At 53.3% G+C, this 27,708-nt stretch overlaps 7 protein-coding genes across 7 annotated transcripts; 5 read left to right on the top strand and 2 right to left on the bottom strand.

Annotated features, from left to right (window-relative positions):
• Window positions 1-142: 142 nt before the first annotated feature.
• On the top strand, window positions 143-5,824 carry J4E92_010804 (uncharacterized protein; the record flags this gene model as incomplete). Its single annotated transcript, XM_051502139.1, has 3 exons — window positions 143-662; window positions 713-5,661; window positions 5,714-5,824. The coding sequence occupies 3 exons, from the start codon at window positions 143-145 to the stop codon at window positions 5,822-5,824; spliced, it is 5,580 nt and encodes a 1,859-aa protein (XP_051347670.1).
• Window positions 5,825-6,922: 1,098 nt separating this feature from the next.
• Window positions 6,923-8,188, bottom strand: J4E92_010803 (uncharacterized protein; the record flags this gene model as incomplete). The annotated part of the gene is made up of 4 exons (XM_051502138.1): window positions 6,923-7,303; window positions 7,363-7,442; window positions 7,493-7,794; window positions 7,845-8,188. 4 exons carry the CDS (start codon window positions 8,186-8,188, stop codon window positions 6,923-6,925), a joined length of 1,107 nt encoding a protein of 368 aa, XP_051347669.1.
• Window positions 8,189-12,038: 3,850 nt separating this feature from the next.
• Window positions 12,039-15,719, top strand: J4E92_010802 (uncharacterized protein; the record flags this gene model as incomplete). Its single annotated transcript, XM_051502137.1, has 1 exon — window positions 12,039-15,719. The coding sequence occupies one exon, from the start codon at window positions 12,039-12,041 to the stop codon at window positions 15,717-15,719; it is 3,681 nt and encodes a 1,226-aa protein (XP_051347668.1).
• A 2,225-nt stretch (window positions 15,720-17,944) lies between these two features.
• On the top strand, window positions 17,945-18,616 carry J4E92_010801 (uncharacterized protein; the record flags this gene model as incomplete). Its single annotated transcript, XM_051502136.1, has 3 exons — window positions 17,945-18,031; window positions 18,159-18,300; window positions 18,360-18,616. 3 exons carry the CDS (start codon window positions 17,945-17,947, stop codon window positions 18,614-18,616), a joined length of 486 nt encoding a protein of 161 aa, XP_051347667.1.
• A 178-nt stretch (window positions 18,617-18,794) lies between these two features.
• On the bottom strand, window positions 18,795-19,889 carry J4E92_010800 (uncharacterized protein; the record flags this gene model as incomplete). Its single annotated transcript, XM_051502135.1, has 1 exon — window positions 18,795-19,889. One exon carries the CDS (start codon window positions 19,887-19,889, stop codon window positions 18,795-18,797), a length of 1,095 nt encoding a protein of 364 aa, XP_051347666.1.
• Window positions 19,890-21,413: 1,524 nt separating this feature from the next.
• Window positions 21,414-23,536, top strand: J4E92_010799 (uncharacterized protein; the record flags this gene model as incomplete). Its single annotated transcript, XM_051502134.1, has 5 exons — window positions 21,414-21,513; window positions 21,563-21,655; window positions 22,599-22,990; window positions 23,102-23,296; window positions 23,345-23,536. The coding sequence occupies 5 exons, from the start codon at window positions 21,414-21,416 to the stop codon at window positions 23,534-23,536; spliced, it is 972 nt and encodes a 323-aa protein (XP_051347665.1).
• Window positions 23,537-25,289: 1,753 nt separating this feature from the next.
• Window positions 25,290-27,373, top strand: J4E92_010798 (uncharacterized protein; the record flags this gene model as incomplete). The annotated part of the gene is made up of 5 exons (XM_051502133.1): window positions 25,290-25,510; window positions 25,565-25,731; window positions 25,781-25,893; window positions 26,548-26,688; window positions 26,744-27,373. The coding sequence occupies 5 exons, from the start codon at window positions 25,290-25,292 to the stop codon at window positions 27,371-27,373; spliced, it is 1,272 nt and encodes a 423-aa protein (XP_051347664.1).
• Between the last annotated feature and the right edge of the window lie 335 nt (window positions 27,374-27,708).

The following is a 27,708-nucleotide window of genomic DNA, read 5'->3' as shown; positions in this document are numbered from 1 at the left end:
TAATAGCGCGTCTTCTTCCTGGCCGCTCCTCCCTCCCTAGACCCACGATACCCGTCTTCTATTTTGTAATAGAGATACCCTTTGAGCTCCGTTGAGCTTCAACCACCTTCCTTTCCGCCAATTGCTCCCTCAGTCCCTCGCCATGCGTCCCGAGGTCGAGCAGGAGCTCTCGCACACGCTGCTCATTGAGCTGCTCGCATACCAGTTCGCCTCGCCCGTCAGGTGGATCGAGACGCAGGATGTCGTCCTCGGCGAGAAGACGACGGAGCGCATCGTCGAGATCGGCCCCGCAGACACGCTCGGTGTCATGGCGAAGCGCACCCTCGCCAGCAAATACGAAGGACACGATGCGGCGCGGTCGCTGCAGCGTCAGATTCTGTGCTACAACAAGGACGCCAAGGACATCTACTACGACGTAGACCCAATAGAGGAGGAACCAGAGGCTCCCGCGGCCGCCTCATCAGCACCCTCGTCTGCACCCGCCTCTTCAGCACCTGCCGCCGCCGCCGCAGCCCCTCCACCACCGAGTGCCGGGCCCGCAGCCCAGGTGCCAGATGCCCCCGTCACAGCCACCGACATTCTGCGGACACTGGTGGCCCAGAAGCTGAAGAAGCCGCTCATGGACATCCCGCTGAGCAAGGCCATCAAGGATTTAGTCGGAGGTCCGTCAATTGCACGTCTAGCGTAAAAATGTGACTAACAAGCTTCGCAGGCAAGTCCACGCTCCAGAACGAAATCCTCGGAGACCTGGGCAAGGAGTTTGGCTCAACTCCCGAAAAGCCCGAGGATACCCCTCTCGACGAGCTCGGTGCTTCGATGCAGGCTACCTTCAATGGTCAGCTTGGCAAGCAGTCCTCCTCGCTCATTGCCCGCATGGTGTCCGCCAAGATGCCTGGTGGCTTCAACATCACAGCCGTGCGAAAGCACCTCGAGACAAGATGGGGTCTGGCCCAAGGGCGACAGGACGGAGTTTTGCTGCTCGCCATCACCAACGAGCCAGCAGCCCGTCTTGCCTCAGAAGCCGATGGCAAGGCCTTCCTCGATGAGCAAGCGAACAAATACGCGGGCATCGCCGGAATCAGCCTGTCTGCTCCTACAGCCGGCGGAGACGCTGGTGGTTCGGGTGGTGGCATGATGATGGACCCCGCGGCGATCGACGCACTCACAAAGGACCAACGCCAACTGTTCAAGCAGCAACTTGAGCTTTTCGCGCGATACCTCAAGATTGATCTTCGTGCGGGTGACAAATCGTTTGTCGACTCACAGAAGGCGCAATCCGCGCTCCAGGCTCAGCTTGACCTCTGGAACACGGAGCACGGCGAATTCTACGCTTCTGGCATTGAGCCCCAATTCACACCGCTCAAGGCGCGCGTCTATGACTCTTCATGGAACTGGGCGCGTCAGGACGCCCTCACCATGTACTACGATATTATCTTTGGCAAACTGAAGGCTGTCGACCGTGAGATTGTCAGTCGCTGCATCGCCATCATGAACCGCTCGAACCCTCTTCTTCTCGACTTCATGCAATATCACATGGACCACTGCCCTACTGAGCGCGGTGAGACATATGAGCTTGCAAAGGAGCTCGGTCAGCAGCTCATCGACAACTGCAAGGAGGTCTTGAACGAGGCTCCGGTCTACAAGGATGTCGCAGTACCCACAGCGCCACACCTAGAGATTGATGCCAAGGGCAACATGAACTACAAGGAAGCGCCAAGAGCGAGCGTTCGCAAGCTTGAGCACTACGTGCGCGAGATGGCTGAGGGCGGAAAGCTGTCCGAGTACGGCAACCGCACCAAGGTCCAGAACGACCTTCAAAGGATCTACAAGCTTATCAAGCAACAACACAAGCTGTCCAAATCCTCGCAACTTCAGATCAAGAGCCTCTACAGCAATGTCATCCGTTCGTTGTCAATGAACGAAGGACAGATCATGCCCAGCGAGAATGGCAAGGCTGCTAGCGGCAAGAGGGGTCGCAACGGTCGCGTCAACCCTTCTGCTAAGCAGGGCAAGGTCGAGACAATTCCCTTCCTCCATCTCAAGAGAAAGGATGACCATGGCTGGGAGTACAGCAAGAAGCTGACTGGCGTCTACCTGGACTGCTTAGAGGATGCCGCCAAGTCTGGTGTCACTTTCCAGGGCAAGTACGCTCTTATGACGGGCGCTGGTGCCGGCTCTATCGGTGCGCAAGTCCTTCAGGGTCTCATTAGCGGTGGTGCCAAGGTCGTCGTCACAACTTCCAGGTTCTCCCGTGAGGTCACCGAGTACTATCAGTCCATGTACTCGCGATACGGCGCCCGCGGTTCTCAGCTCATTGTTGTGCCTTTCAACCAGGGCAGCAACCAAGATGTTGAGGCTTTGGTCGACTACATCTTCGACACCAAGAAGGGCCTTGGATGGGATCTCGACCTCATCGTTCCTTTCGCTGCTATTCCAGAGAATGGCCGCGAAATTGACAGCATCGACTCCAAGTCTGAGCTCGCTCACCGCATCATGTTGACCAACCTGTTGCGCATGCTTGGAGCTGTCAAGAAGCAAAAGCAGGCCTACGGCTACGAGACCCGCCCAGCCCAAGTCATTCTGCCATTGTCGCCCAACCACGGAACCTTCGGTAACGATGGTCTCTACTCAGAATCCAAGATGTCGCTCGAGACACTGTTCTCGAGGTGGCACTCTGAAAGCTGGGGCAACTACCTCACCATCTGCGGTGCCGTCATCGGCTGGACTCGCGGCACTGGTTTGATGGGCGCCAACAACATCGTTGCTGAGGGTATCGAGAAGTACGGTGTACGCACCTTCTCTCAGCAGGAGATGGCCTTCAACTTGCTTGGTCTGATGGCGCCACCGATCGTCAACCTCTGCCAGGTCGAGCCTGTATGGGCTGACCTTAACGGCGGCTTCCAGTACATTCCTAACCTGAAGGACTTGATGACCGACTTGCGCAAGGAACTCACAGAGACGAGCGACATCCGCCGCGCCGTCATCAAGGAGAATGCCATCGAGAACAAGGTTGTCAACGGCGAGGCCAGCGAGGCTCTATACAAGAAGGCCACGATTGAACCACGTGCAAACATGAAGTTCGACTTCCCCACCCTACCTGATTGGGACACAGAGGTCAAGCCTCTCAACGATAACCTTAAGGGTATGGTTGACCTTGAGAAGGTCGTCGTCGTCACTGGTTTCTCTGAGGTCGGTCCTTGGGGTAACTCCAGGACACGCTGGGAGATGGAAGCGTACGGCGAATTTTCCATTGAGGGATGCGTTGAGATGGCCTGGATCATGGGTCTCATCAAGAACCACAACGGTCCTCTCAAGGGCAAGAGCTACTCCGGATGGGTTGACGCCAAGACCAACGAGCCAATCGACGACAAGGATGTCAAGCCCAAGTACGAGAAGTACATTCTCGAGCACGCCGGTATCCGCCTTATCGAGCCCGAGCTCTTCAATGGCTACGACCCCAAGAAGAAGCAGCTTATGCAAGAGATCCAGATTGAGGAGGATCTCGATCCATTCGAGGCTTCCAAGGAGCTTGCAGAGGAGTTCAAGAAGGAGCATGGTGACAAGGTTGAGATCTTTGCAATCGAAGAGTCTAGCGAGTACACTGTCCGCATGAAGAAGGGAGCTACACTCCTCCTCCCCAAGGCTCTTCGCTTCGACCGTCTCGTAGCTGGTCAAATCCCGACTGGCTGGGATGCAAAGAAGTACGGTGTGCCCGACGACATCATCTCTCAAGTCGACCCTGTCACACTCTTCGTGCTTGTCTCCACGGCCGAGTGTCTGCTTGCCAGTGGTATCACCGACCCATACGAGTTCTACCAATATGTCCACTTGTCTCAAGTCGGTAACTGCGTCGGTTCCGGTATTGGTGGTACTACCGCCCTTCGAGGAATGTACAAAGACCGATTCATGGACAAGCCAGTCCAGAAGGATATTCTTCAAGAGTCTTTCATCAACACTATGAGCGCTTGGGTTAACATGTTGCTCATCTCATCCACTGGACCTATCAAGACACCCGTCGGTGCTTGCGCCACCGCTGTTGAGTCTCTCGATATCGGTTACGACACCATCGTCGAAGGAAAGGCCCGTGTCTGCTTCGTTGGTGGTTTCGATGACTTCCAAGAGGAAGGCTCCTACGAATTCGCCAACATGAAGGCCACTAGCAACGCCGAAGACGAATTCGCTCACGGACGTACACCCAAGGAGATGTCGCGCCCTACCACCACAACCCGAAATGGCTTCATGGAATCGCAAGGTTGCGGTATGCAAGTCATCATGGACGCCAAGCTCGCCCTCGACATGGGAGTCCCCATCTACGGTATCCTCGGCTTCACGGCCACAGCAACCGACAAGATTGGTCGTTCCGTCCCTGCTCCAGGAAAGGGTGTATTGACCACCGCACGAGAGAACCCGTCCAAGTTCCCATCTCCTCTTCTCGACATCAAGTACAGGAGGAGACAGATGGACCTCCGCCGCAAGCAGATCAAGCAGTGGCAGGAGTCGGAAGTCCTCTACCTTCAGGAGGAAGTCGCGGCGATGAAGGACGCTACTGGCGAGGACTTCGACGAGGCTGCCTATCTCGAGGAGCGTGCTGCTAACATCGAGATGGAAGCCAAGCGACAAGAGAAGGACGCGCTCAACAGTCTCGGTAACAGCTTCTGGAAGCAAGATTCACGCATCGCTCCTCTTCGCGGTGCACTTGCTACCTGGGGCCTCACTATCGACGATCTCGACGTCGCTTCTTTCCACGGAACCTCCACTGTTGCGAACGACAAGAACGAGTCCGACGTCATCAACCACCAGATGCGCCACCTCGGCCGTAAGAAGGGCAATGCGCTGCTTGGTATCTGGCAGAAGTACCTCACTGGTCATCCCAAGGGTGCTGCCGGTGCCTGGATGTTCAACGGTTGCTTGCAGGTGCTCAACACTGGTCTTGTGCCTGGCAACCGTAACGCCGATAACGTCGACAAGATCATGGAGCAATACGACTACATCGTCTACCCATCGCAGGCCATCCAGACCGATGGTATCAAGGCCTTCTCCGTTACTTCGTTCGGTTTCGGACAGAAGGGAACTCAAGCTATCGGTATCCACCCCAAGTACCTCTTTGCCGCGCTTGAGCACCACCAGTTCGCTGCCTACAAGCAGAAGGTTGAGGCTCGCCAAAAGAGGGCCTACCGATACTTCCACGATGGTCTCATCAACAACACCATGTTCCGTGCGAAGGACAAGGCGCCGTACGAGGATGAGAAGATGCAGGAGGTCTTCCTCAACCCGCAAGCGCGTGTCACCATGAACAAGAAGACTTCGACATACAGCTATGCGAAGACTCCTGCTCCCAAGAAGGACAAGAAGGCGCAAGAGACGATGAAGATGGTTGAGCAGCTCACTCGAGCCACAGCTTCTTCCAACAGCAAGGTCGGTGTCGATGTTGAGAGCCTCAGTGCGCTCAACATTGAGAACGAGACCTTTATCGAGCGTAACTTCACCGAGAAGGAAATTGCATACTGCCAAAAGTCACCAAACCCGCAAGCCAGCTTCACAGGCAAGTGGTCAGCGAAGGAGGCTGTATTCAAGTCTCTCGGTGTCAAGGGTGAAGGCGCCGGCGCTCCGCTGAAGGATATCGAGATCATCAACGACGAGTCTGGCGCGCCAACTGTTCAGGTATGTTCCTTTCATTACTCAGTGTTAAGATCAGTCGCTAACATTCACACAGCTCTACGGCAAAGCCGACGAAGAAGCCAAGCGCGTAGGTGTCAAGAACATCAACATCAGCATCAGCCACTCCGACGACCAGGCCGTTTCCGTCGCCATCGCGCAATGTTAAATATACGTGTCAACACACCGGCGGGCGATGTCCCTCAATATTCACGAAGATTAGATGCATGGTAGTATAGTTGGAGAAGGAACATTATTCCCCTACATGGCGTGTTTGGGTCCCCAGGCGCATCAAGATTAGATATGTTACATGCTTCGCAAGAGAGTTTATGTATTGTAATGCAACAAAAACATGTTCAAACAAGACTACCTTCACCAAATGATACAATACGTGCAGTGATGATAGTGAAGACGGCGCGTGGCCCTGCATCTTCAATCCCACCACCCGCATCAGCCCATCTCTCCCTCTCTCTACCAAAACACCAAACCCGACAGGCGCGCACTTCCACGTTCCCCAAGCCCTACTCAACAGCCTGCACGCTACGTCAGCCCATGCAGCTACCCGCTGCAGGTCAGCCTCAACTGCATAAGGGAGCCGCGTAACACGGCTGACGGCTAACAGCGGGGCAACCGAGAAGCCTTATCTGATGTAACCAGACCTCAACAATATGCATGATGTACCCTTTTTGTGGAATAGGGTTTATTTGTTGAGGTTATCTCGGGATACTCGGAAGATAAAGAGATAGGGAGATGGAGGGTAGGAGGGGTTGGCTGGAGGGCGGCGTGTACGTGTACACAGGAGATGTGTTTGGTACGCTTACCCGGGTAGTGGATGTGGTGTTGACGGGGCTTGTATGACGTATTCTGGCTTTAGTCTTGGTGTAAGATTCTGCGTACACGCGCTTGTTGCTGCTCAGTTGATATATGTCTGTTGTATGTTACTTTCTTCCACTGTATACATCTTGCGTAAGATGCTTGAAGATACGTGTTGTTGCAATTGCATTATTTGGGTGTTGCTGATGAGAGAATTTGCTCTGGTGATCGGTTATGCTATCAAGAGATAGAGTCAGACACGAGTGAGCTAGGAACTGTGAAAGATCCAGTACGTTCTGAGTTATATCATCTGCTACCTCAAGGAAACGTAACTCTTTCTCGATCGTTCCTCAGTATGACTGAGTGTTCCTCCGAAGCTGTCCCCACATAGCCGCTCGAAGCTTTATGCAGTGATCGAAGACATTGCGACAGCAGCCGATGACCCCGTCGCACCTCACGCTTCACCCTTATCATCCCAAGCATACACCTTCTTAACCCACGCGATATCCTGCGCAGACGGATGCAAGTTCGGCGTCATCTTCGTAGTCCCTTGGCTATGATCCTCAAAATTCTTGTACTGTTGAATCGGGCATTCAGCCGTATCCTCCTCGCCGCTGTAGAGCTCACACTTCTCTTGTTTACCCCCAATGGCGCTAGGATAATGCATGATGCTTTCGGGGTCGTATTTGTCGAAGGTAAAGAGGGGGAGATAGAGCTCGGCCATGCCTTTGACCCAATCTCTGCATGCACAATTGTTACGTAGTGCTACTCTGAGGGAGGTGCATACGTTTTCTCGGGTTACTCGAGAGCTCTTTTCGTGGGCGCGCTTGTAGCACTGTCTAGCGTTAGAAACAGTTTCGTTTACTCTGACGGCTTAAGAAATTTCATACTCACCTCTTCGAAATCGCCGATTTTCTCGGGTTTGACCACGATATAGTCGTCTCGGTCACTACGCTGATGTTCGTGCGCCATACCTACCTTTTGTTAGCCTTTACCGGTAGCTTACACGTAGATGACTACTAACCCATCACATGACCCAGTTCGTGCATAGCCGCCCACTCCACATTCACAAGACGACCGCTTTCTGGGCCGTTCAGTTGGTTCCTCCAAGGACTCTTCTGGTCAACCGCTAGACCTGCGTTGGCCGTCCAACCGGTTTCCCCCTTTCCCACCTGGATCGTCAAGGTCTCGTGAGGCAGATCCGGGTTCCAATGGAAGAAGTCGGTTTCGCTTTTCTTGTAACAGATCACTGGCTTTCCTTCACTGTCCACCCACTCTTCGAAACTGATAGCGTGACCGGATTCCTTTCCTGGATTGCCAAGATAACTAAGGGCTCATCAGTCCACGATCAAAGGTCGTACTGGATATACACGTACGTCATCCACGATTGTATGGCGGCCTCGATAACTTCGTGCATCGACTCGCGTTCTTTTTCGTCAAAGTAGCAGTAAGGGATAACAGCAATGTTTTCTGAGTTGCGAGGCCATTTTAACGGAGCCTTACCGACGGGGCCACCGAAATGATCCACAGCACCTTGGCCGTCGCCGTCGAGATCGTCGCCAATCTCGTCAAGATACTGCGCCCAGCTCGTGGCCTGCGACCCATTGGCGAGGTAGGGAAGGGGAGGACCACAGCTGAAGACATAGTCGGAATCTGGTTTATGCTTAATTGTAACTGCAGTAGCAATGGCTGCGAGCGGTAAGAGGTGGCCGAACAACATCTGAGGAAATGCAGACAGAGTGATGTGTAAAAGTGGAGGTAGGCAGTGTAAGGAACATTGGTGAGTAACGCTAGGGTAATTTCTCTAGCAAGGCGGGCGCTCTAAGACTCCGCCAGTGAATAAGTCCCAGCAAGCGAGAAATGGTCATGTGGGAGTGAAGGTGAGAGTGAGAGTGCGTAGTGACGTAGCTCCACATCAGCCGATGAGAAAGGGACGATTGCTGATACCTGTTGTCTCTCACGCCCCATCCCAGCAAAGCCATTGAATACTCACTTCCAGCGAAGGATAGCGACAAGTAATCCAGAAGCTTGCATTGCGTTAAGAACTTGCCAACTTTGACATTATTACCAATGTAGACTGCAGAGTATTCGGCTTCTTCATTGTATTGGTGCTCGTTATACTCGTGTGTGAACTATACAAAGCTTCAAAAATCTGGACGTCAGAACATTCCCTGCTCGTCATGTTCGCGATAGACATATGAAGAAAGCTGTCGGCACAAGCTAGCCGCGATTTTTGAAATTGATTTCGAGGTATTCAAGACCAAAGTAAGGCAGCGTTTTCCCGTTAACGCGATAGGCAGCGATAGCTACAGATATGACTGGATATGGGATCCTCATACATCGCGGACAGTCCGCATCCCAGGTCACCGCGAGTGAAGCAACTTGGTAAACCCGTACAAAAGGTCAGTATCGTGGTTATATGAATTTTGCGAATTGAAGCAGAAGCTGGTGTGCAAGCTCGAAGAGCGGAAGTCGGGAGCGTATACACGTAGCCTGGAGATTGTTCTTTCTTGAAGTTCTCAACTGCACAGGAATGATAGAGTGGACTACTGTAATCCGGATAACCCAAACCCCTCTCGGCGGACTCTGGGCATCAGTTTGTCATCGGTCACGCCATGTGATCATCACACACAAGAGCGCGTTACTTAGATTGTGATCAATCAAGGTCTCTGCACTGACACAGCAAGACCCTGCTCAGCGAAGGGTGTTGTCCGGATGATCGGCGGAAATTAAACAGCTTTGTCATCTCGGTCTCCGCGGCAAGGATATACTTTCGAAGTTTCGATTTATCTACGGATCGATCGCGAGGTGCTGCCGGAGCCTTGGAACCAGAGCAGAATTTGCATTATCAATTTCGCGCGTCTTCTTGGCAGCAAACGGTTTTTTCGTGACTGGAGAATACGTAAGATGATGGTGACGTCGACGACGCCAACGAGAGTTGCAGCGTTCCTTGCAAGTCTGGAGGTCCGGATGACTGAACATACTGCTTACCCCTCAGACAAACTCTATGTATATATGGAAACTCGTCAAGGGTTCAAGTTTTCAAAGAAATGCGGAAGGGTGAGATTTTGGAGTTTGTCGTTACATTCGACAGGCCACAGCCTGATAAACCTGACCCGCTGTCACAATAACGGCAGTGCTGGTTTGCAGCGATGATGCTTGGGTAGTGGAGCTTGCAAGAGTATGTGTGGCTGCTCGGACCGCAGTGAGGCGTTCGTCGGACATGTGTACGGAAGCATGAAACAATCGTGGGGTCGGTTAGCAGGGCGGTGCCTGGGCCAGATCTGAAACCTGATCAGGTGGTGGGCAAAAGTACCAGCGCGTGGGCGTCTATCAACATGGCGCTGGAGAGGATACATGTAAATACCGTGGGCGCGTCCCTGTCGCGTGTGACGGGACGGTGTTAGCGAATAAGATTCTGCTGTCTCACAGGGCTGGAGTGGCGCCGATCCTACAGCAATTTCGCGGACGGGCTGGAGATGATCATCCACAGCGTACAACGGCAGGCGGCGGGTGAGGGGCAATTTGCTTACCTCGTGGCACCGATGCAATCGATTAGGTCCAGCCCGGGCTATTCATTTCGGAATCCAGGTTGAAACTTGCTGAGAACTTAGTATGCAGAAGCTCTCGGACTGACTGTGGCGGTTGCGTATGCAGGAAGAAGATGCAGGTATCTGCAGTAAGCTCAGCAATGACTGAATTACAGCACAGCCGGCTGGCCTTATTCGCCGACGGCGAGGAACTCACTCTGCCGGCATTTAGTCTGCCGATGCGAGTCCAACGTTCCGAACAGAAGGGGAAGGATGGCCGTTCGGATCAGCTGCCAGGGGCGGCCTGACGGTAGACAGACGGCCACGCGGGAGATGACACGACAGTTGGACCAGGTCTCCGGATGCGAGTCTGGCCGGGCCCCGTATCGCGAAAACACAAGACCAATTGAATCCTGCTCCTCGAGAGTCGATCAAGAGTACATGTTGGAACTTCGGAGTGTTGGAGCATAGTTTTGCGCTTACCGTAGTACATGGAAAGGGGAGGTATGACAGCGCCAGGCGGTTAGGCCAGGGGAACACAGCGAAAGGCCACCGGGACCATGACTAGAGAGCTGGGTGATTCGCTCGCTTCACTGTACGTCCCGAGGTTAGCGGCTTCAGGTACGCGATGGGCGTTTGGTACTTCTGGATCGTCTCCCCGCATACTTTGGCTACCCATGTGTGAGGTAAGTGATTGGGCAGAAGACGGAGTCGACGCTGCAGCGCTGACGGGCGGAGAGGCAAAGCTGACGATGCGTCGTGGCGCGACGAGAAAAGCAAGTCGCGGGCGCGGTGATATCGAGGATGCAGGGATGGACCAGCCCCTCCCGACGCCTGCAAGGTACCGCTCAGGGCAGGGCGCTGATTGGGCGGGGTGCTAGTGGAGCGCGATGTCCCTCGCAGTGTTCATGATACTTTTTGTCGTTGCGGCAGCTGCAAAGGGCGGGCCAAGGGCTATCATAAGGTCGTGCGTCGTGGTTTTCAGACTGTGGGGGGAAGGCAAAGTTTGTTATTGCAAAAGGAAGGCATGACTCTGCGACGCGAGTGACGAGGCAGGAGCGACGTGTGACGCGGAAGGCGCATGTCTGACGAGCTGCGAGGCAGCGGCGAGGCAGCAGAGGGCGCTAGCAAATGCCGTTGGATCGCGTCGACGCATCGTCGTCGACTCTGTCGCGCTGCCAGTCGCCCGCATCCCCTGGGACGGCGCGGGTTTGGGCTCAGCGGCGCAATACTGCAACTGGCCGTCCGACCTCAGTCAGCCTATCGAGCGGATATTGGCCCGCGCTCTATGGCTTCTCTGCTCCCTGCACCGCGACGCCCATGCGCGACGCGGAAATGAGGCTAGTGGAAATTGATCCTTGTCCCATGTGCGAGTGCTTGTCACTCCCCCAGAGGCCCAAAGAGTGCATACCCACGTCGACCCGCTCCTCGAAGCCTCTTTTCGGTCGGGAGATCTGCTCTCTGCATTCTTTTCTACCACCACGCCAGCACTCCGCAGCGCGCGTGCATTCACTCCTTCACCTGTTTGCTGCCAGCTACACACGCTCCTTAACCTTTGCCATAATCTATTGTTTTGTACTTTTTGCCGCCAACCGAGCCATCCAGAGTCGAGCGCGCCCGATCCCGCATGCAATCGCTGCACGCCTTCCTTTTCACCTCCAGCTCGCTCCCTCCTTCGCCTCTTGCCGACATTACTTTCCACTGTGCCTAGGACACACTTTCGAAAAACACCGCCCGTGACCGCCCCATTGTTGTTTTTGGCCCCGCTACATGTTCGCGTTTGCTCTTTCCTCCCACCCCGAGTCGCCTTGCTCTCACCTTCCCCACTCCTCGCTCGAGTGCGCCTGCCCGCTCACCCCAGCGACACGACAGTCGAGATTGGTCAGCGCACAGTCGTCGCTATAATCCAGTCTAATCACTTTCGCCAGTAAGACTACACTCCTCCCCATCCCCATTGCCAAGGCGCCCTCCCATTGCCTCTCGCCCACTCCGGATGCAATGCGGCGTACTTATACGTTTGCTAATAACTGCCAGACCATCATGAACCGCTGGTTGAACAGGAAGAAGGATGGCGCCGAGGACGCGGCCGCCGCCCCAAAGAAGACGAAGAAGGGCAAGAAGGGTCAGGAAGAGCCCAAACCAGAGTTCGATCTCAACTTCGCGTTGCCTAAAGCAGATGACTTCCGGACAAGTCTGATCATGCCTGGCCTGTCCACCCGCTTCAGCATGTTGAGAGAGCAGGACGACCCAGACTCCAAGATTGGCAAGGCCAGCGACGACAGTGTACTACAACCGAAACGCCAATCGCGCCTCCACGAGTTCGGCTTCGTTCCAGGAGGTCTTTCCGATATAGCTGAAGTCTCCTCGCTCAATGGCTCCATCCGACCGCCCTTCGCAAGCGAACGGACCAATTCCTTCGACAGCAGTAGAGATGACGACGGCTCTGGTAGCGTTATGAGCAGAGCTAGACCCGGCGAGGGCAACGTCTTGTTCGGTGGACGACAAAAGATCTACATGATCTCTAATACAAACGCGAAGGGCACCGGACGGACACTCTACGACGACGACGTTAATATGTCAGCATACCAACGGCTCAGACAAGAGGAGAAGGACAGGCTGAGGCAGCAGTCGGATTATGAAGACGGCCAGAACTCTGAGCCGTCCAGCCCTACTGAGCTCAGCCGTAAGAGGGAGACTTCGTCATCCACTAACTCAGGCACATTGAACACCCGCACATCTACAGCCGCGACTTCGATAGCGTCACAGGGCACCAACTCTGTATCAGCCTCCTCGCCGGCGTTTCCCCCAGCAGGTGCCCCTATGACATCCCCAGATCTAGGCCGGTCCACAACGAAACGGAGACTTTACGACCAAGGGCTGGACCAGCAAATCCAAGAGCAACAGTCCTCAGCTATGAACCGTCTCAACTCCATACAACGCGCACGTGCGCCAACCGGACGATCAACGCCACCTATTCCCATATCTCAGGCACGTTCTGCCACCAACCTGAATGACCGGTTCGCTCGGGGACCACCCGCCTTCCGCTCAGACAGCCCAAACGCGCTTGGATACCCCGGCATAAGCAGGAACAACTCCTCCGGCGCGTCGAGCCCCGTCCTCGCCCGCCCGCAGTCGCCTGCACTGACAAGTCCCGTCATCAGTGACAGTGAAGAAGCTCATACCCTCAATGCTGCACTTCAGCCCAACGATCGGGGCAAAGCGACCGCCATGGGTGCTTTCAACAAACCCAAGGCGGCGTTCAGCGAGGAGCAGTATGCAGAGCGCTTGCGCCATATGCAGCAGGACCGAGAAGGGCGCTCAACACCACCTCAAAAGGCCGAGAGGTCCCCGCCTCGTAAGCCCACTTTGAGAGAGCGTGCAGAGCAGCAAAGGCGTAAGCGAGCTGAAAGTGACGCAAACGAACGGTCAAGCTCTGAATCAACTGCTGAACCAGCTCAAGCACCCTCTGCCTTCTCCAGGTTTCAAGCTGCTGCCAGTCAGATGAGAACCGCAGGCCCAGGTACCCCGACTTCGCCACCGACCCAGCGCCTCCCAGCCATTCCACGCCAACCAGCAGCGTCTCCAGACAATTGCAACAAAGCCACCTTCTTCAGTTCCCCAGATTCCAGCGAAGCAGAAGATGAAGCTCCCAGGCCGCCAACCACGCGCGCGACAGAGCCCACTCGTCGATTTGACAATCTCCCCGTAGCAACCGGACCCGCACCCTCAATGTTCGAGCATCCCGCATTCCGCTCGCGGACAACATCGGAGGAAGAGGTTTCTCAGAATGGCCCTTCTTCGTACAGCCCTGCTCTTACCCAAGAGGCGTCTCCACGCCCCGACGAGACAGTGAAAGTGGACGGTACCGAGGTTGACTCACCAACACTGGGTCCTGAGAGCAGCGGACTGAGTGGAATGATTAGGCAGCATCTTCGCAACGTCAGCAATGTTTCTTCCAACTATGGTGAGCCAGGTCCTCCAATGATGAGCCCACCTATGGGGCTCGCCATTCATACACAAGGGTCTGGCTTCCAGCGCCGCCAACCGGGGTCGGAATCGGCTACCCCAGCTCCCTCAACATACAGCCACTCTAACCCATGGGATCTGGATGACATTGACAACCCCTACCGCGATGAACTCGTCAAGATGAACTCTGACGAGCAGGCCAACGCACAAAACGCCACACCACTGATCATGAGCGCAACCGAGCCAAATCCTGCAGCTCCCTGGGATCTTACTCCGCGAAGGGCCCATGAGCGTGTCGCGAGCAACGAGACAGAGGCCGACCACGAAGCTTTCCAACGAGACCTCGCTCACAGGCAGCGCTTAATACAGGAGAATCTTCGTGCTAAGGCCGAAGGCCGTTCAACAAGTCCAGCACCAGCACCCGCGGGCCCATCCAACGGACTGAAGACAGCTTTGAACATGCTCCGTGCAAAGTCGAGTCGTGAATCTTTTGCTACAGTTGATGTTTCCAACAAATCAGTAAGGAAGCTTGCTCTTGGAGGAAGTTCAGCGAATGTCAGCAGCACCTCGCTCGTAGGTCTTCAGGGTGATATGCCAGCGCTGCGACCAAAGCAGTCCCGAGTATTGCAGCAAAGTGAACAAGACGCACAGCGGGAGCACGAGAATCGCCAACGATCGGCAACCGAGAGCAGCCGCACTGGTCGTCCATCGGGTAGATCTCCACAGGCATCGACCAGAAGCTCCACGCGAGAGCGCTCGAGCTCTGGAACATCGTCAGGCCGTTCCCGGAGTCGCCATGATCAATACCGCGATGACCTGGACCAGGCTATGGCAGATGGCACCCGCGGCGCGTATCCTGCAAACACAATGCCATCAATGCCTGGATACTCTGCTCACCCCACGCCTCCACTTCCTTCTGAGAGACCGTCGCTGGATTCCCAAGGTCGCATGCGATCGCGCAGCAACAGCAAGACTGCCGCGGCGAACTACTTCGAGTCGAAGCATCTGCACCCTATTCAGACTAACGCTGGACCGGGTCAGAACACTCGTCTGCCTCCTGGGGGGAAATTCTCCCCGGGAATCCCTATTTCGCCCCGGCCTTCACCAGGCGGCTTCAGCAGTGCCAACGGCAATGGCTTCTCGCACCCAGCATCTCCAGTGCCTCCGTTCTCTGCCAATCACACCCCTCCTGTCTCAAACCCCACTACACCCAACGCTGCCGCGTTCAACCCAAGTACCGTGCAGCCGTTGACCAAAACTGGAGTGCTACGAAAGAAGTCCATCGCAAAGTCGGAGATCTCGGAGCCGGTGTTCCTTTCCACAACTTCTTCGATTGACACCATCAATCTTCCAGCTGGTGCTTCTCTGAAGAATGGCATGGAAAACAACGCTCCCCCTGTTCCGCCAATCAACCCTATGAGGCGACGTTTCGGGTTTGGCCGCGGTGAAAGCCAAAGCCAAAGCCCAACGGGACCATCACCTTATGATCCTGCTGTCCAGCATGGAATGGATGGACCTCGAGCTCCTTACGCTGAGCCACTCCGCACCAACTCGTCCGACGCAGTGATGAACCAATCGCAGCAACCAAAGGGCAGACTGCGAAAGGCGTCCAGTGAAGGCAGGAGCCTGCGCGGTGACGCACAAAGCCAAATGGGACCCTCGCCAGCAATGCCTCAAAACGGCTTTACCGGACGCAATGGTTCACCTCCACGTGCTACCAACGGTCAACAGCCCATGGAGGGTGGCATGTTCTAAACGGCACCTCAGCTATACTAGCTGTTGCTCTATCAGCACCTCAACATTCGTGATCAAAAGCGATCCTTTTTCAATCTTTGGCACATTTGGAAATCTCTTTTCTTTTCTGTATGTCTACTTTCGGTCCACGGATCGCCGTGTCTGCGATCACGGCCTTTTCTTTCCTTAATCTCTTTCGGCTTCCGGCTTAGCAATATACCTCCCCGTTCTGCGACTGCGACTTCTCTTTGCAAAGATCTCATTTTACGATCAACGATAGGGTTCTGGCTAGATTACAACCTTCACCGGGCTGGACACGGTGTTTCTGGAGGTTGGCAATAGCATCACACAAGTTTGAGTACATTCAGTAAGAGTCAGGTTCGGGAGGATTGCATGTTTATCGGAGTCTTCATGTACTGCTAGTCACTACAGCCTTTTCATAGGCTCACGGGTCAGCTCGTGCTGCCAGACTCGCGTCAACCAATTCGTGGTGTTGAATACAATCAATTGCCTCATACAACAGATCCTATGCACAGAATTTACTCGACCAGCACATCAATTCGAGACCAATCGCATCGTCACTATTAGACCTCAGCAGCGAGCGGCGACTGTTGGACGTGGGACAACGGTCGCAATATGTCTGAAACCCCCGCGCATGTTGTTTGACTGGTTCATGTACCGTGCCGCGTTTCCGGTTTCATCGCTGCCGAATGCATGCAGCGTCAACGGCGTTGACACCTTCACATGCAACATGCAGAAAAGCATGATTTCGTCACCATGCAAAAGGAATATGAGACGACATTGCCTATGTGCATAGGCGAGCGACTCACGAGCCCTGTGTTTCAGATGCCGCGAGAAGGGCCGTGCGCTGATTCGAGAACCTGGGATCGTCGCGAAGGAAGATAAACTACGAACTCTCGGCTCGAGACGAGACTTCATCGATCGTCGATACTTAGAAGAGGGTGAAAGATAACAATGGGATTTTGAGCGAGATTTCTATGACAGAGAGATCGAATTGGTGTGGAAGGAGAAAAGGGATGTCGGTGGAGACAGTGATCTAAGGCCTGCATGCCGCTTATCGCGTACCTGCATCTTGCGACCCATTTTCACGCGTCGCCTTCCTTTGTCGGAACCAGGACGTCAGCAACACAACCCGGCGCTCTTGGTAGCGGTATAGTGGCATCAAATTCCGAGCAATCTTGTCGACATTCGATGATGTGCACACAATCTTAAGTAGCGGAGCGCAAGATGTTACTCCAAAAGACTAAGCGTTCGATGATGGAAGCTCCACGTCCAAAGTCCAGTCTACCGTAGCGGTGCACTACGCCACCGTGCCATTGGAACCGTCGACGGCATCTTCCCCATCCGCACGCCAAGGGGACATACTTTCGTCTAACGCAGGGTCGGTATCCGGTGCCGCACGAAGAACGCATGTCCCCCAAAGCGTTCGCTGTGCAAACAGAAAAGCAATTTAACAAGGCTGTCAGCAAGCGTGATGCGTGAGGGCAGAGGGAGGAGAAGTCAGCAAAAGCCGTTGTGGTGTTCCATCGGGTACAACATCCCTACACAAGCAAGAGAAAAAGGTCTGGATTGCCAGGCGCAGGGGCTGCCAAAACAGCCCTGACACAGCTCCGCAGGCCGCCTGATTGGGCCCGCGACAAGAAATCGCACCGTCGCATTGCGCAGAGCAAAGAAAAGCAAGGCCGCCTCCCACCATCCATCTCCACAGCTGTGCCAGCACGCCGCTTAGCTAACGCTAAAGGACCGCAAGTTCGGCGCCATCCCAAACTCTAACTGCAACCTAACCCTCCTTCCGAGGCACATTGCACACCTATGCGAAGCTCTCGCTGCGCATCCGTCGCCCGTAACTCGACGAGATACACCCCTCTAGAGTACGTAGGTGCGATCGCAGGCGCAGTAGATCAAGGAAACCAACAGCGCCCAGGGAGGGGTACTGGGGAAGATAGTCAACTGCATACCAAGGCTCTGCGACAAACCGCGGCAATCCCTGGGGACGATCACCGGGTAACTCCAATGTTAATCTCCACGAGTCTATTGCTGCGTTAGGGAGCAGGCTTGGACCAAGGTTTTGGTTGCTAGAATCTTATTCAGTACATAGACCCCCTCTCCGTCCCATCGTTTTTGTCGCTCAACCCTGTTCCATCTCACTTCGACATTCCCTCACTCCAGTCCGTCTTTCACATATCGAATACCATCACCAATACATATTATACCATATAATTAAGATGCGTTTCCAGGCTACCGTCCTCGCCGTCGCGGCTTCGCTCGCTTTCGTTGGTGCTCAGGATTTGAGCGGTATCCCCCAGTGCGCTGTATGTTGCCCTTCCTCTCCTGTCCCCGATCGGATCGGACTTTGGAGCCCACATCTCCACAAGACGATCGCGATCGCGATATGGGCACATCGCATGTAGCATCACCAACTAACACAACAATCAACAGATCCCCTGCTTCGTCGCTGCCCTCCCCAGCTCCAACTGCGGTGTCACAGACACAAACTGCCAGTGCACCAGCGGCCGCTCTGCCATTGAGAACTCGCTCCTCACTTGCGCACCCGAGCGATGCGAGCAGAGTGAAATCTCCAGTACGTTTTGCATACCCTACATACCTATCATCTTCGTCCATATCTAACGCGACTACTAGGCCTTGCCCCCGCTGTCTCCTCCCTCTGCGCCGCCGCCGGTGTAACCCTCTCCGACATCCCCACTGCCGTTCCCTCATCTGGCGCTTCCATGACTGGCTCAATGATGTCCAGCATGATGAGCGGATCCCCCACCATGAGCGGCTCCATGTCGCCCACCAGCTCTGGTGTCGCTGAGCAGACTGAGAACGCTGCTGCTGGCAAGCTTGCTAGCTACGGTGTTGTTGCCATGGGTATGGCTGCCGTCTTCGGATTGTAGATGTCGGATACCTGGAGTGGTTGATACGAAGGGCGCGCCGGTTGTTTAGGAATTTGTAATGCGACAATCGCTTGTATATCGCAATTGATACCGTATCGTTCATTTCAATCGCTGAGTGCTTGACACCGTGCGCGAGTGGTTGGTGATGTTGAGATGGTTGCGCGCTTTATTCCTTTGTTCACGCAGCTTTGAGTGCGCTCGCCCATTTGCCAGACCATGCCGTGAACTCATCATCTTCTCCAGTCCAGCTTTGCCTGACCAGCTCGATTGCGCTGTCTGCTTCACCACAGCATTTAGACAAAGTTTCTTTCGCTTCGTCATCGTCGAGATCGTAGAAAGCGCCTGCGATGTCGTCGACCGTCTCGGGTATCGTCTTGAGGGTGTTCACGAGTGCGTCCAGCTTCTTGCAGGGTGGCAATGCCGTGCCGTTCGTTGACGCAGTCGGTTCGAGTGTCGACGACGCAGGATACGTCTTCAACCTCCTCTTGATCAGGGCTTGGTACAGCATACCAATCATCTTCAGCTTCTTAACACTGGTATCTAGCAGTTCCTTCAGCTCCTTGTTGTCCTTGCCAATCTTGTTCGATGCGCCGAAGATCTCGTCTTCGTCGTCGCTGCCTTCTGCTTCGTCATCGTCGTCGTCCACGTCTTCGCCCCATTCTTTCAGCTCCTCGATCGCATCGAGTAGGACTGCGCGGTACTCTTGCGCTTTCTTGACTACGAGTCCTACAACGCCGTCTTCGCATAGCTTTAGCAGCGCGTCGCATACATCCCATAGTACACCAGTCGAGGACAAGACTTCTTGCTTCTCGCTCTCAGTCGGGCCGGTGTCTTTACCCTTCGCGCTCTGTCGGGTTTCCGCCATCTTCAAGATCATGGTGAGAACTTCTCCCCATGTTCCCAACAGCCTCCGGACTTGCGCCTTAACTTCTGTGCGCATTATGTCTCCGATGTCACCCTTTTGACCCTCTTGTGGTATGTATGACGCTGCAGTCACCATGCTGTTCAGTGGACCCGAGGTCACATCGCCAATTTTCGCTATTATCGCGGAGGGTGTGAGGGGCGGGTTGATGAGGAGGAGCGAGAGCGTCGTCGTATGCGATTTGAGGAGCTTAGTCGAGGCTCTGATAACATCGAGAGGATCTGCTATCTCCGTTTCGGGCGTAGGAGCGACATCTTTGATGGGCGCGAGAGAGGATTGGTAGTGTGTGAGCAGCGCTTGCGTGGTTTTGGTGAGGTCAATGAGACTGCGCAGATCTTTTGGTTTCGACATTGTGCCCTCCTTATTGGGAAGAATTCAAGAGTGTTATAGTCTTGGAGGCCGAGAATATGTGCGCAGTTCACGAGCCAAAGTTTGGACAGTATCAAAATTTTGGTGGGGCAGTGACTCTTAGCGGGGTACGTAGGTACATAGCTCCGTCATACCCGTAACACAGCGGACATACTCCGCAGATGCAGATGACTGTGTCCATCCCCTTGCCGCGACACCATTCCGATATACTGATATCTCGTTCTGTCCAGAAGCTCATGAGATCTTAGTCGATGTGCTGGGTCCACCCTTCTTATACCATGGGCAGTCCAGTCCGGACCCCCACGATTTGGAAGGCGAAGTCGAGGCAGTGAACCTCAGCAGACCTCGTATATGCTGCATCTCAGACACGACTAAACGAGGAAATGTGCCGCTGATGCATATATTCACATGTATGTGAGAGTCTGCCCCGACATTTGCTGAGGTCACAATGGCGTTCGTCTCCGCCCTCGTGCTGCTCACATTGAGCCTCGCCAATGGGGCTCGCGCACTAGGCAATGAAGGCTGCGAGGCGCAGTCGATGCAGTTCACCGGTTCTGCAGGTTCGACCATTCAAAACTTACTACATGTCATATCATACTCTCGTGTTGCAGGTGCATGCATTACGGTATGTTGAGCAATTACGCCTAGCTCAGCCATTCGTCAATTGGACCCGAGCGATATCGACAGCCTCGCAACATGAAGCTGGAGGACTCGCGATGAATTCCGTGAAGCAGAGCCTCACGTACTGGTGCAGTCCAGCCTGATGGTATATCTGGCAATCGCGAATGCGCGAAGGACTTAGGTCCCTAAAGTGCACCTCAGGAATGTCACAGACCTCACCGGTATAGCCTTTTCTATCCGTTTACTCCAATACCAATCGTACCCTAGCACTCTCATCCGCCCATCGTACACCTCCTACGCAATGTCTTACGTCGAGGATACTTTTCCGGTCTATCGTCTTGATCAGGCAGATTTGCAGAAATACCTGAGCGAGCTGCACGGTTCGAGTGACTTCTACATTCAAGTAGGAAATCCTGAAATTTGTGTCGATATGTGCTGAGAATAGTGTGCAGGTCATCAATGATACGTACAAGTTCCGAATTCCGAAGAAGTTGGATGCGGTATGAATTATTATGTGATCAGTAATTGTACATATTCTGACCTTGAGGCAGAATCAGCGAAGAACGCTTGCAGGTCGACGGTGGGAAGATGATTGACAAGAAATGCTGGCAATGATCTTGTGGGGGCGGGCTGCATGATAGTCTGCCGCGGGGCTAGCTAGACAGGATGTCGTGGCGATGAGGGCAACACCGGACTTGGAACTCGGTGCTGCGGTCATGTCTAGTGCTGTTATATAACTTGGTTTACCCAATTTTGTTAGTGAGGCACTTTTCAGTTTCATTACTGACCTTCGATGCAATTGCAATGGATCAATTCGTTTCATCATGCAAGGAGTTCCGACGCTATCCTCAGAATCTCACACAACGATGTACCCTTAGCCATAGTATGGCTGGATACGCATCTCGGTTGCAATCACAATCCGAGTTTCTGTTCAAAGATGAGAAGGTAGCTGTGGACTTCCTCGATTATCGCGAACTGGACAATCGTAAGCACTCTATTACTGGCCAATCTTCGACGTACTGACCCCACTCAAGGCTTCAGCTCAGCATGCGTCAAAAACCAACGAGAGTTGGAACTCATACTTAGCTGTAGACACTCATTAACACCTGAGGCTGCCGATCCGAGATGTCGTTTCATGTTAGTTGGCTTTTTCTTTTTCCAGAGACTCAGCTGATGATGACAGATTCTTGACAGCTGGCCATGCTCGGGCACCATTGAAGATCACGCACGACATGTTCAGCTTTCTGTGTACAATCTATCAGGTCTCTCCTTCCTTTCTAGATTTCGTATTTCCTTTTGGGCTGAAGGAAGAAGCACAAGACTTTCACTTCAGTGGCTTGAAAGCAGAGTACCGGTTAGCGTCTTATGACAGGGCGTGTGTGCTACCAGACCTAGGCCGCTCGGGCAGAGATCTTCGCTTCAGCTATAATCTGAGATCCGTGGAACCGACGCCACCTCGATCAAAAGAACCTTGGTCCATCCGCCAGTGCGCTGTATACCATACCTTCGACGTGGAAAATGGGAAAATGCTCTGGATCATCGTCAAGGCAAACAAAGAAATCCAAAAGCGTGTGACTGAAGTGTCTGACGAGTCAACACAAAGCGGCAATCCCCTCGAGTGTCGCAGTAATGCGTTTGCGGCCGCACTACAAACACATCTGTTGTTGTGCAATTGGTCCGGAGAGAACTGGCGGTGGTATATTAATTATCTCGAAGATAAATTGCAAGCTTTGACAAGAGGTGTATCGGCCCTCGAGGTCGAGAGGAAGCCATCCCCGCTGTCATCGCCAAGGATCACGAGCCCAAAAACCAGCGTAGGCCCGTTTGCCAGCTTGTCACGATCTCACACATTGCGTCCGATTCTGACAGGACAAGCCTGGACACGGTCAAATACACTGCGAGAAAGCCCACAGACGTATACACGCACCAATACGACTACCTTTGATAACCAGCCTTGCAGTGTTTGGGCGTCAGCACAGAGAGCAAGCACTTCGCCCGATGCGAAACGTTGGAAATCGGCCGTGAACGATCTTCGCAGATTGTTAACACGGCCTTTACGATCTGATACAGTCAACAGCAGCTCAACTTTCGGAGACGAGAAGACGTTGCTAGCATCCCCTGAAACAACGGTATCGCCAGAGCTACCCTCTGTGTCTTCCGATGGCGGAGCAGACAAGGATGACAAGTTCACTTTCAAGAACCTTCAAGCTATACAACATATTGAGGAGAAGGCACAGGAAGCCATGCTTGTGCTAAAGCTGAACACTGAAGTTCTTGAGCAACTGAGGTTACACTACGACGAAGTTGCAGAGCATGCCGAGTTTCCTCAAGAATTGAAGGATGGCTGCAAGGCTAATCTCCATCGGTTCAACAAGGGTATAATTGGAGTAGAGAAAGATATGCACATGCTGCAGTCAAGAACCGAGACGCTGCTGCACCTTCTGGCTAATCGGAAGAACTTAGTAAGTACCCATACTCTCTCGCATCATCATACGGTTAGGGTGATAGTCGGATGCACCAAAGCTACATATATCGAAGCGAGAGACTGAGCATATGCTAATGCCGTGTTCTAGATGAGCGGTATACTACAGCACCGAAGCTCCAAAGCCAGCGAGTTCTACGCTAAAGAGTCTCGAGAATCCGCGGCTCGCATGGAAATTATGACCGTGAAGATGCAAGATCTTGCCATGAAGACGAAACAAGAGACTGTCTCCATGAGGGTTATCACCACCGTGACCCTCTTCTTTCTTCCAGCAACCTTCATCGCCGTAAGTGATCGATATCATATACTGGAAACACGTACTGAAGCTATTTAGACGTTCATGAGCACTGACATTCTCAACTTCGAACATGGTAAACAAGACCTGCAAATGCAAGGCCTCCGGCTATATCTCATGATTGCTCTCCCTGCGACGGCCCTGACCTTTGTCGCGTGGTACTTCATATATTACTTCGCCAGAAGGGAAGCTCGGTCGAACGATCAGTCCGAAGCAGTTGGGGAGGCCTGATCTCTTATTGTATTGCGTGTCAGTCAGCTATGTTACATGCGTTGGCTTTTCATTCGCTATTGGTAAAAGGTGTGGTTTGAGTTTGCAATGTTGCTTTTCGGGTATGTGGGTGGTCTCTTGGGAAGTCTGATTTCTGCGGCGTCAGGCCACCAGGGCAGCAGGAATCGGAACGATGACGATGTCTTCTCTGTTGCACATTAGACTCATAGATTTCTAGACAACTTTAGATCGTGATCCTGTTTATTGAGATCTTCATGCGCTCGTATGATGAGTTTGTCTTCAGGCATAGCTCGAGATGAGAGCCGTTAGATCTGAGAGTTGATCCAATCGTCCAAAAGGATCTAGCCGGGGTTTCCAGGATCAGGATCGCTGTAGAAGCCGTCGAAACTTGCGAGCGTATCATGAAGCCTGGGCTTCGAGCCATGGTCAACAGCGGACCGATGCGTCTTGGCGGTTCCACGTTGTTCAACCTAAAAGCCAACTTCGTGTCCACAGGGCAGATCTATCCTGTCATTAAACCTCCGATTATCGATCAATCCTCATCAAAAACATATGCGCAGCCTTGAAAATCGTAGTAATTTTATCGTGGTAGGTTCGTAGACAGTAGCTGTCACAGTCGCTCAGCCGCGTAGCCGCGTGGCCGCCAACTTTCTTGTTGTCACCTCTCCTTTGTTCGCGATAACTCTTATTTCCTCTCATCACATCTCCTGCCAGAAAGTCTTTCTTTTTCTAGATGAACGATGGCACGCTCAACGAAGGACGATGATGCAGCTGATGCAGGTCCGGTCGAGTGTGGCTTGAGGCTGCGGGCGGGGTCCTGTCCTGCTCGCTTTAGCGCAGACATGGAGCAGACCCCCGAGGGCCCTGGCTTCAGCCTGCCGCGCATACTTGCAAAAGCTCCAACCTCACATTGAGCTTACGTGCAAACTTCATACCGCCTCTTTTATCCTCCCAACCCTTCCTATACCTGTCGCGATTCGCGCCGACCGAGTATACCTCATGCGCACCGTCTCCTATAGCCACGATGGGATCCGAACTTCACGATTTCCTCGAGCGCGTAAACGAATGCACATCGGTCGCGATAGCTGAGCCTATGCCACTGGTTACCCGGCCGATCGTATCGATAGATAGGCTCCGATCTTATCTTACTACGGAAAGACTGCGAAAGCTCTTGCTATATGTAGACAGCTCCACCGGCTTCGAGGATGCTGTCCGGACCAGATATTTAGCTGTGTTCGCGGTTCTACTGTCGATAAATCAGGGTATCTACCTATCGACATTCGTGCATCACGATCACATGGCAGACGCAGGGCTACCTTTTCTTACCTGCGACGCATGGCCGGAGGTTTCCAAGACCATATTCGATGAGTTCTACCAAGCACAGTGGAAGTTCTGTCCAAAACGGCTCGTTTTTGGCCAACTGCACGACACATGGCTACATCGCAATGTCGTCGTACCTATGAAGCAAAAGACACTGTTGAGAGAAGGCGTGGACGCGGTGATCTTTAAGGTGGAGTTATTCGAGGAGTACAACCATCTCATCCCAGTAGGTCAACACCGTGCGCGCGCACAAGTCCGTACATTTGACGCAACTAGCTGACTTCTTTGTGCTAAGAACGAACTAAACATCCCCCCTACCAACGTATTCATCCTGAAATCAAGCCTATCGGGCTATGCCAAATTACACAACAACGAGGTCGAAGCCTACAGAACACTACAAAGCCACCCAAGTGGTCGAGATGCGATGCAACACATGGCCCGCTTCTATGGTTCGTGGGCACAGGGTGAGACTCGTAACATACTGCGCGAATTCGTTAGTGGTGGCACACTCACGGACTTTTTCGAACGAACCGAGCCGCCGACGACCAAGGCCGATATTCTGGAGTTTTGGAAAAACTTTATACAATTCATCAAGCCAATAGCATGTATACATCACTTTCCTAATCCGCACAACCATCATTCATACAAAGTGGGGTACGTCCAAAAGCATGGGTTCTCTCTTCTCTTACTTCGGACTGACTTCCAAAGGCTACACAACGATATCAAACCGGATAACATCCTCGTATCGGAGCGGAACGGGAATAGCCCGTATAGTGTCTCCTTCAAACTCGCAGATCTTGGTCTCGCCGGGTTTGTGGTGGCTGATGACTCAGACGAGACTCAACTGCGCGATGTCCACGGTACGAAGATGTACAGTATGTCGCCACTAAGTCCTTCACTTAGCCCATACTAACTTGCTTCTAGGTGCGCCCGAATACTTTCGTGGCGAGACAGACAGGTCCAAGCAACAAAGCATCAAGCAAGCCCGTCCGGCTAAGGATATTTGGGCCTTAGCTTGTGTGATCAGTGAAGCCGCGGTATGGTCTGTATTAGGCCGAAGAGGGTTGATTGACTACCATCGCCAGCGCGTCGAAGCTGCTGAAGCCATTCCGGCTCTCAGGAACACAGGCTATAGCGGCTGCTTCCACGACACCACCAAAGTCCTCTCGGTTGTGGGAGAAACGCACAGGGAGGTCACCCAACGATGTCGAGCAGCTATAGACAACATTGTTGGGTCAGTCCTTCTTATTGTTAGCGGAATGATGATGCAAGATCCGGCCAGAAGACCAGATGCGTGGACAGTTTACGATGGTCTCACACAAGCCATAGACTTAGCGACACCAACGGCTCCCCCACCATTTCACGATACAGATCCACGGCCACCCACGCCGAACAACTACACTCGACACTCGGTGCCTGTTAATCTGTCCCCAAGCATGACGAACGGGTTGGGCTTCACTATGAATGCGAACGCGCGGCCGCTAGTCAGCGATACACGCGGGTATCAACCGGATCGTTTTCCAGAAAGACGCACAACTATCAGTGGAGATCGTTCCCCTCGTCCAGATTCTGGTTCATCGAGTACTAGACAGGGAAGGACACCGAGACGGGATGCCTACAGTCCAGCCCTCGATACTACGCATGAGATGCACTGGACTCCGCTGTCCCCTACCAACAGTGCTGTCCCACAGGCCAATGTACCTTCCGGTCGGACGGCCCGTCCTTCGGCTTCTGTCACCAGGGTCCTGAACTACATAACTAGGAAGAAGTTGGATAAGAGCACGGTCTTGCAGGGCGAAGAATGGCTGAACAAATTACATGGTAGAGATCAGGTATGCTAACATACATGAGGAACTTTTAGCAAGCTTGCTGACGAGATGTTACTAGATCTTCCTCATCGACGACTCAGAATCTATGCGACAACACTGGGATGACGTCAAAAGTACCTTCGAGGCTCTAGCGTACCTCGTCAAGGCCATGGATCCAGATGGTATCGAGTTACGATTCGCCAACAGTCGGAGATATGACAGCCGTGGGAAGGATCGCAAGGCACTCCTCAGGAATTTCGAGAAAGTCAAGCCCAGTGGCCAAAGCCAAATGGGTATTGCGCTCAGCAATATTCTCCCAGACTACTACCACAAACCGCACCAAAGCCAAGCCAGCAAGCGGTCATCCTGGTCTCCACGAGTAGAAGAAAAGCCTGCAGTTAACATTTACATCCTCACCGACGGTGTATGGTCGCCAGGTCATCATTGCCTTTCAACCATCAAAAACCACGTTACAAACCTAGTCAATCACCTGGTTGCGACCGGAAGGCTTCAACACGTCGGTATCCAGTTCATCCGCTTTGGAAACGACGAGACTGGTAAAGAGCGCCTGAATATCCTCGACAACGATGAATTGAAGCATTACAAAGTTCCTATAGATATCGTCGACACGGAGCCGTCTACTGGCAATATCTTCAAAATGCTACTTGCAAGCACTGATCCTTCCTGGGATAACGAGCCTAGCGGCTGAAGGCAGCAATGTTCAAGAGGCATCTCGCGACTCTCACAACCACGATCAAGCCTACCATCTAGGGTACTCGGGGCACTGAGCCCATGGTTTGAAGAAGGGTAGCCTTCGCAGAGTCTTTTCGACAAGCGTACATCTACAATCGAGTCTAACATTCAGATTCCCAATGATACCTGTTTGCGAGAAGCGTCATCAGTCTCGAGCATCGAAGCCAAAGGATGATTCCTTAGACTACCAAAATCTGGATCTATCAACCACTTGGCCACGCTCTGCACCCCAGGTACAGATGACCTGTACGGAGGAGTCCTTTCTCTTTTCTTTCTGGTATTTTGGAATAC

Source organism: Alternaria infectoria (assembly GCF_024043175.1).
Source record: "Alternaria infectoria strain BMP 0036 chromosome Unknown scaffold_43, whole genome shotgun sequence".
NCBI lineage: Eukaryota > Fungi > Ascomycota > Dothideomycetes > Pleosporales > Pleosporaceae > Alternaria > Alternaria infectoria.
This window is presented reverse-complemented; position numbering and strand designations above follow the sequence as displayed.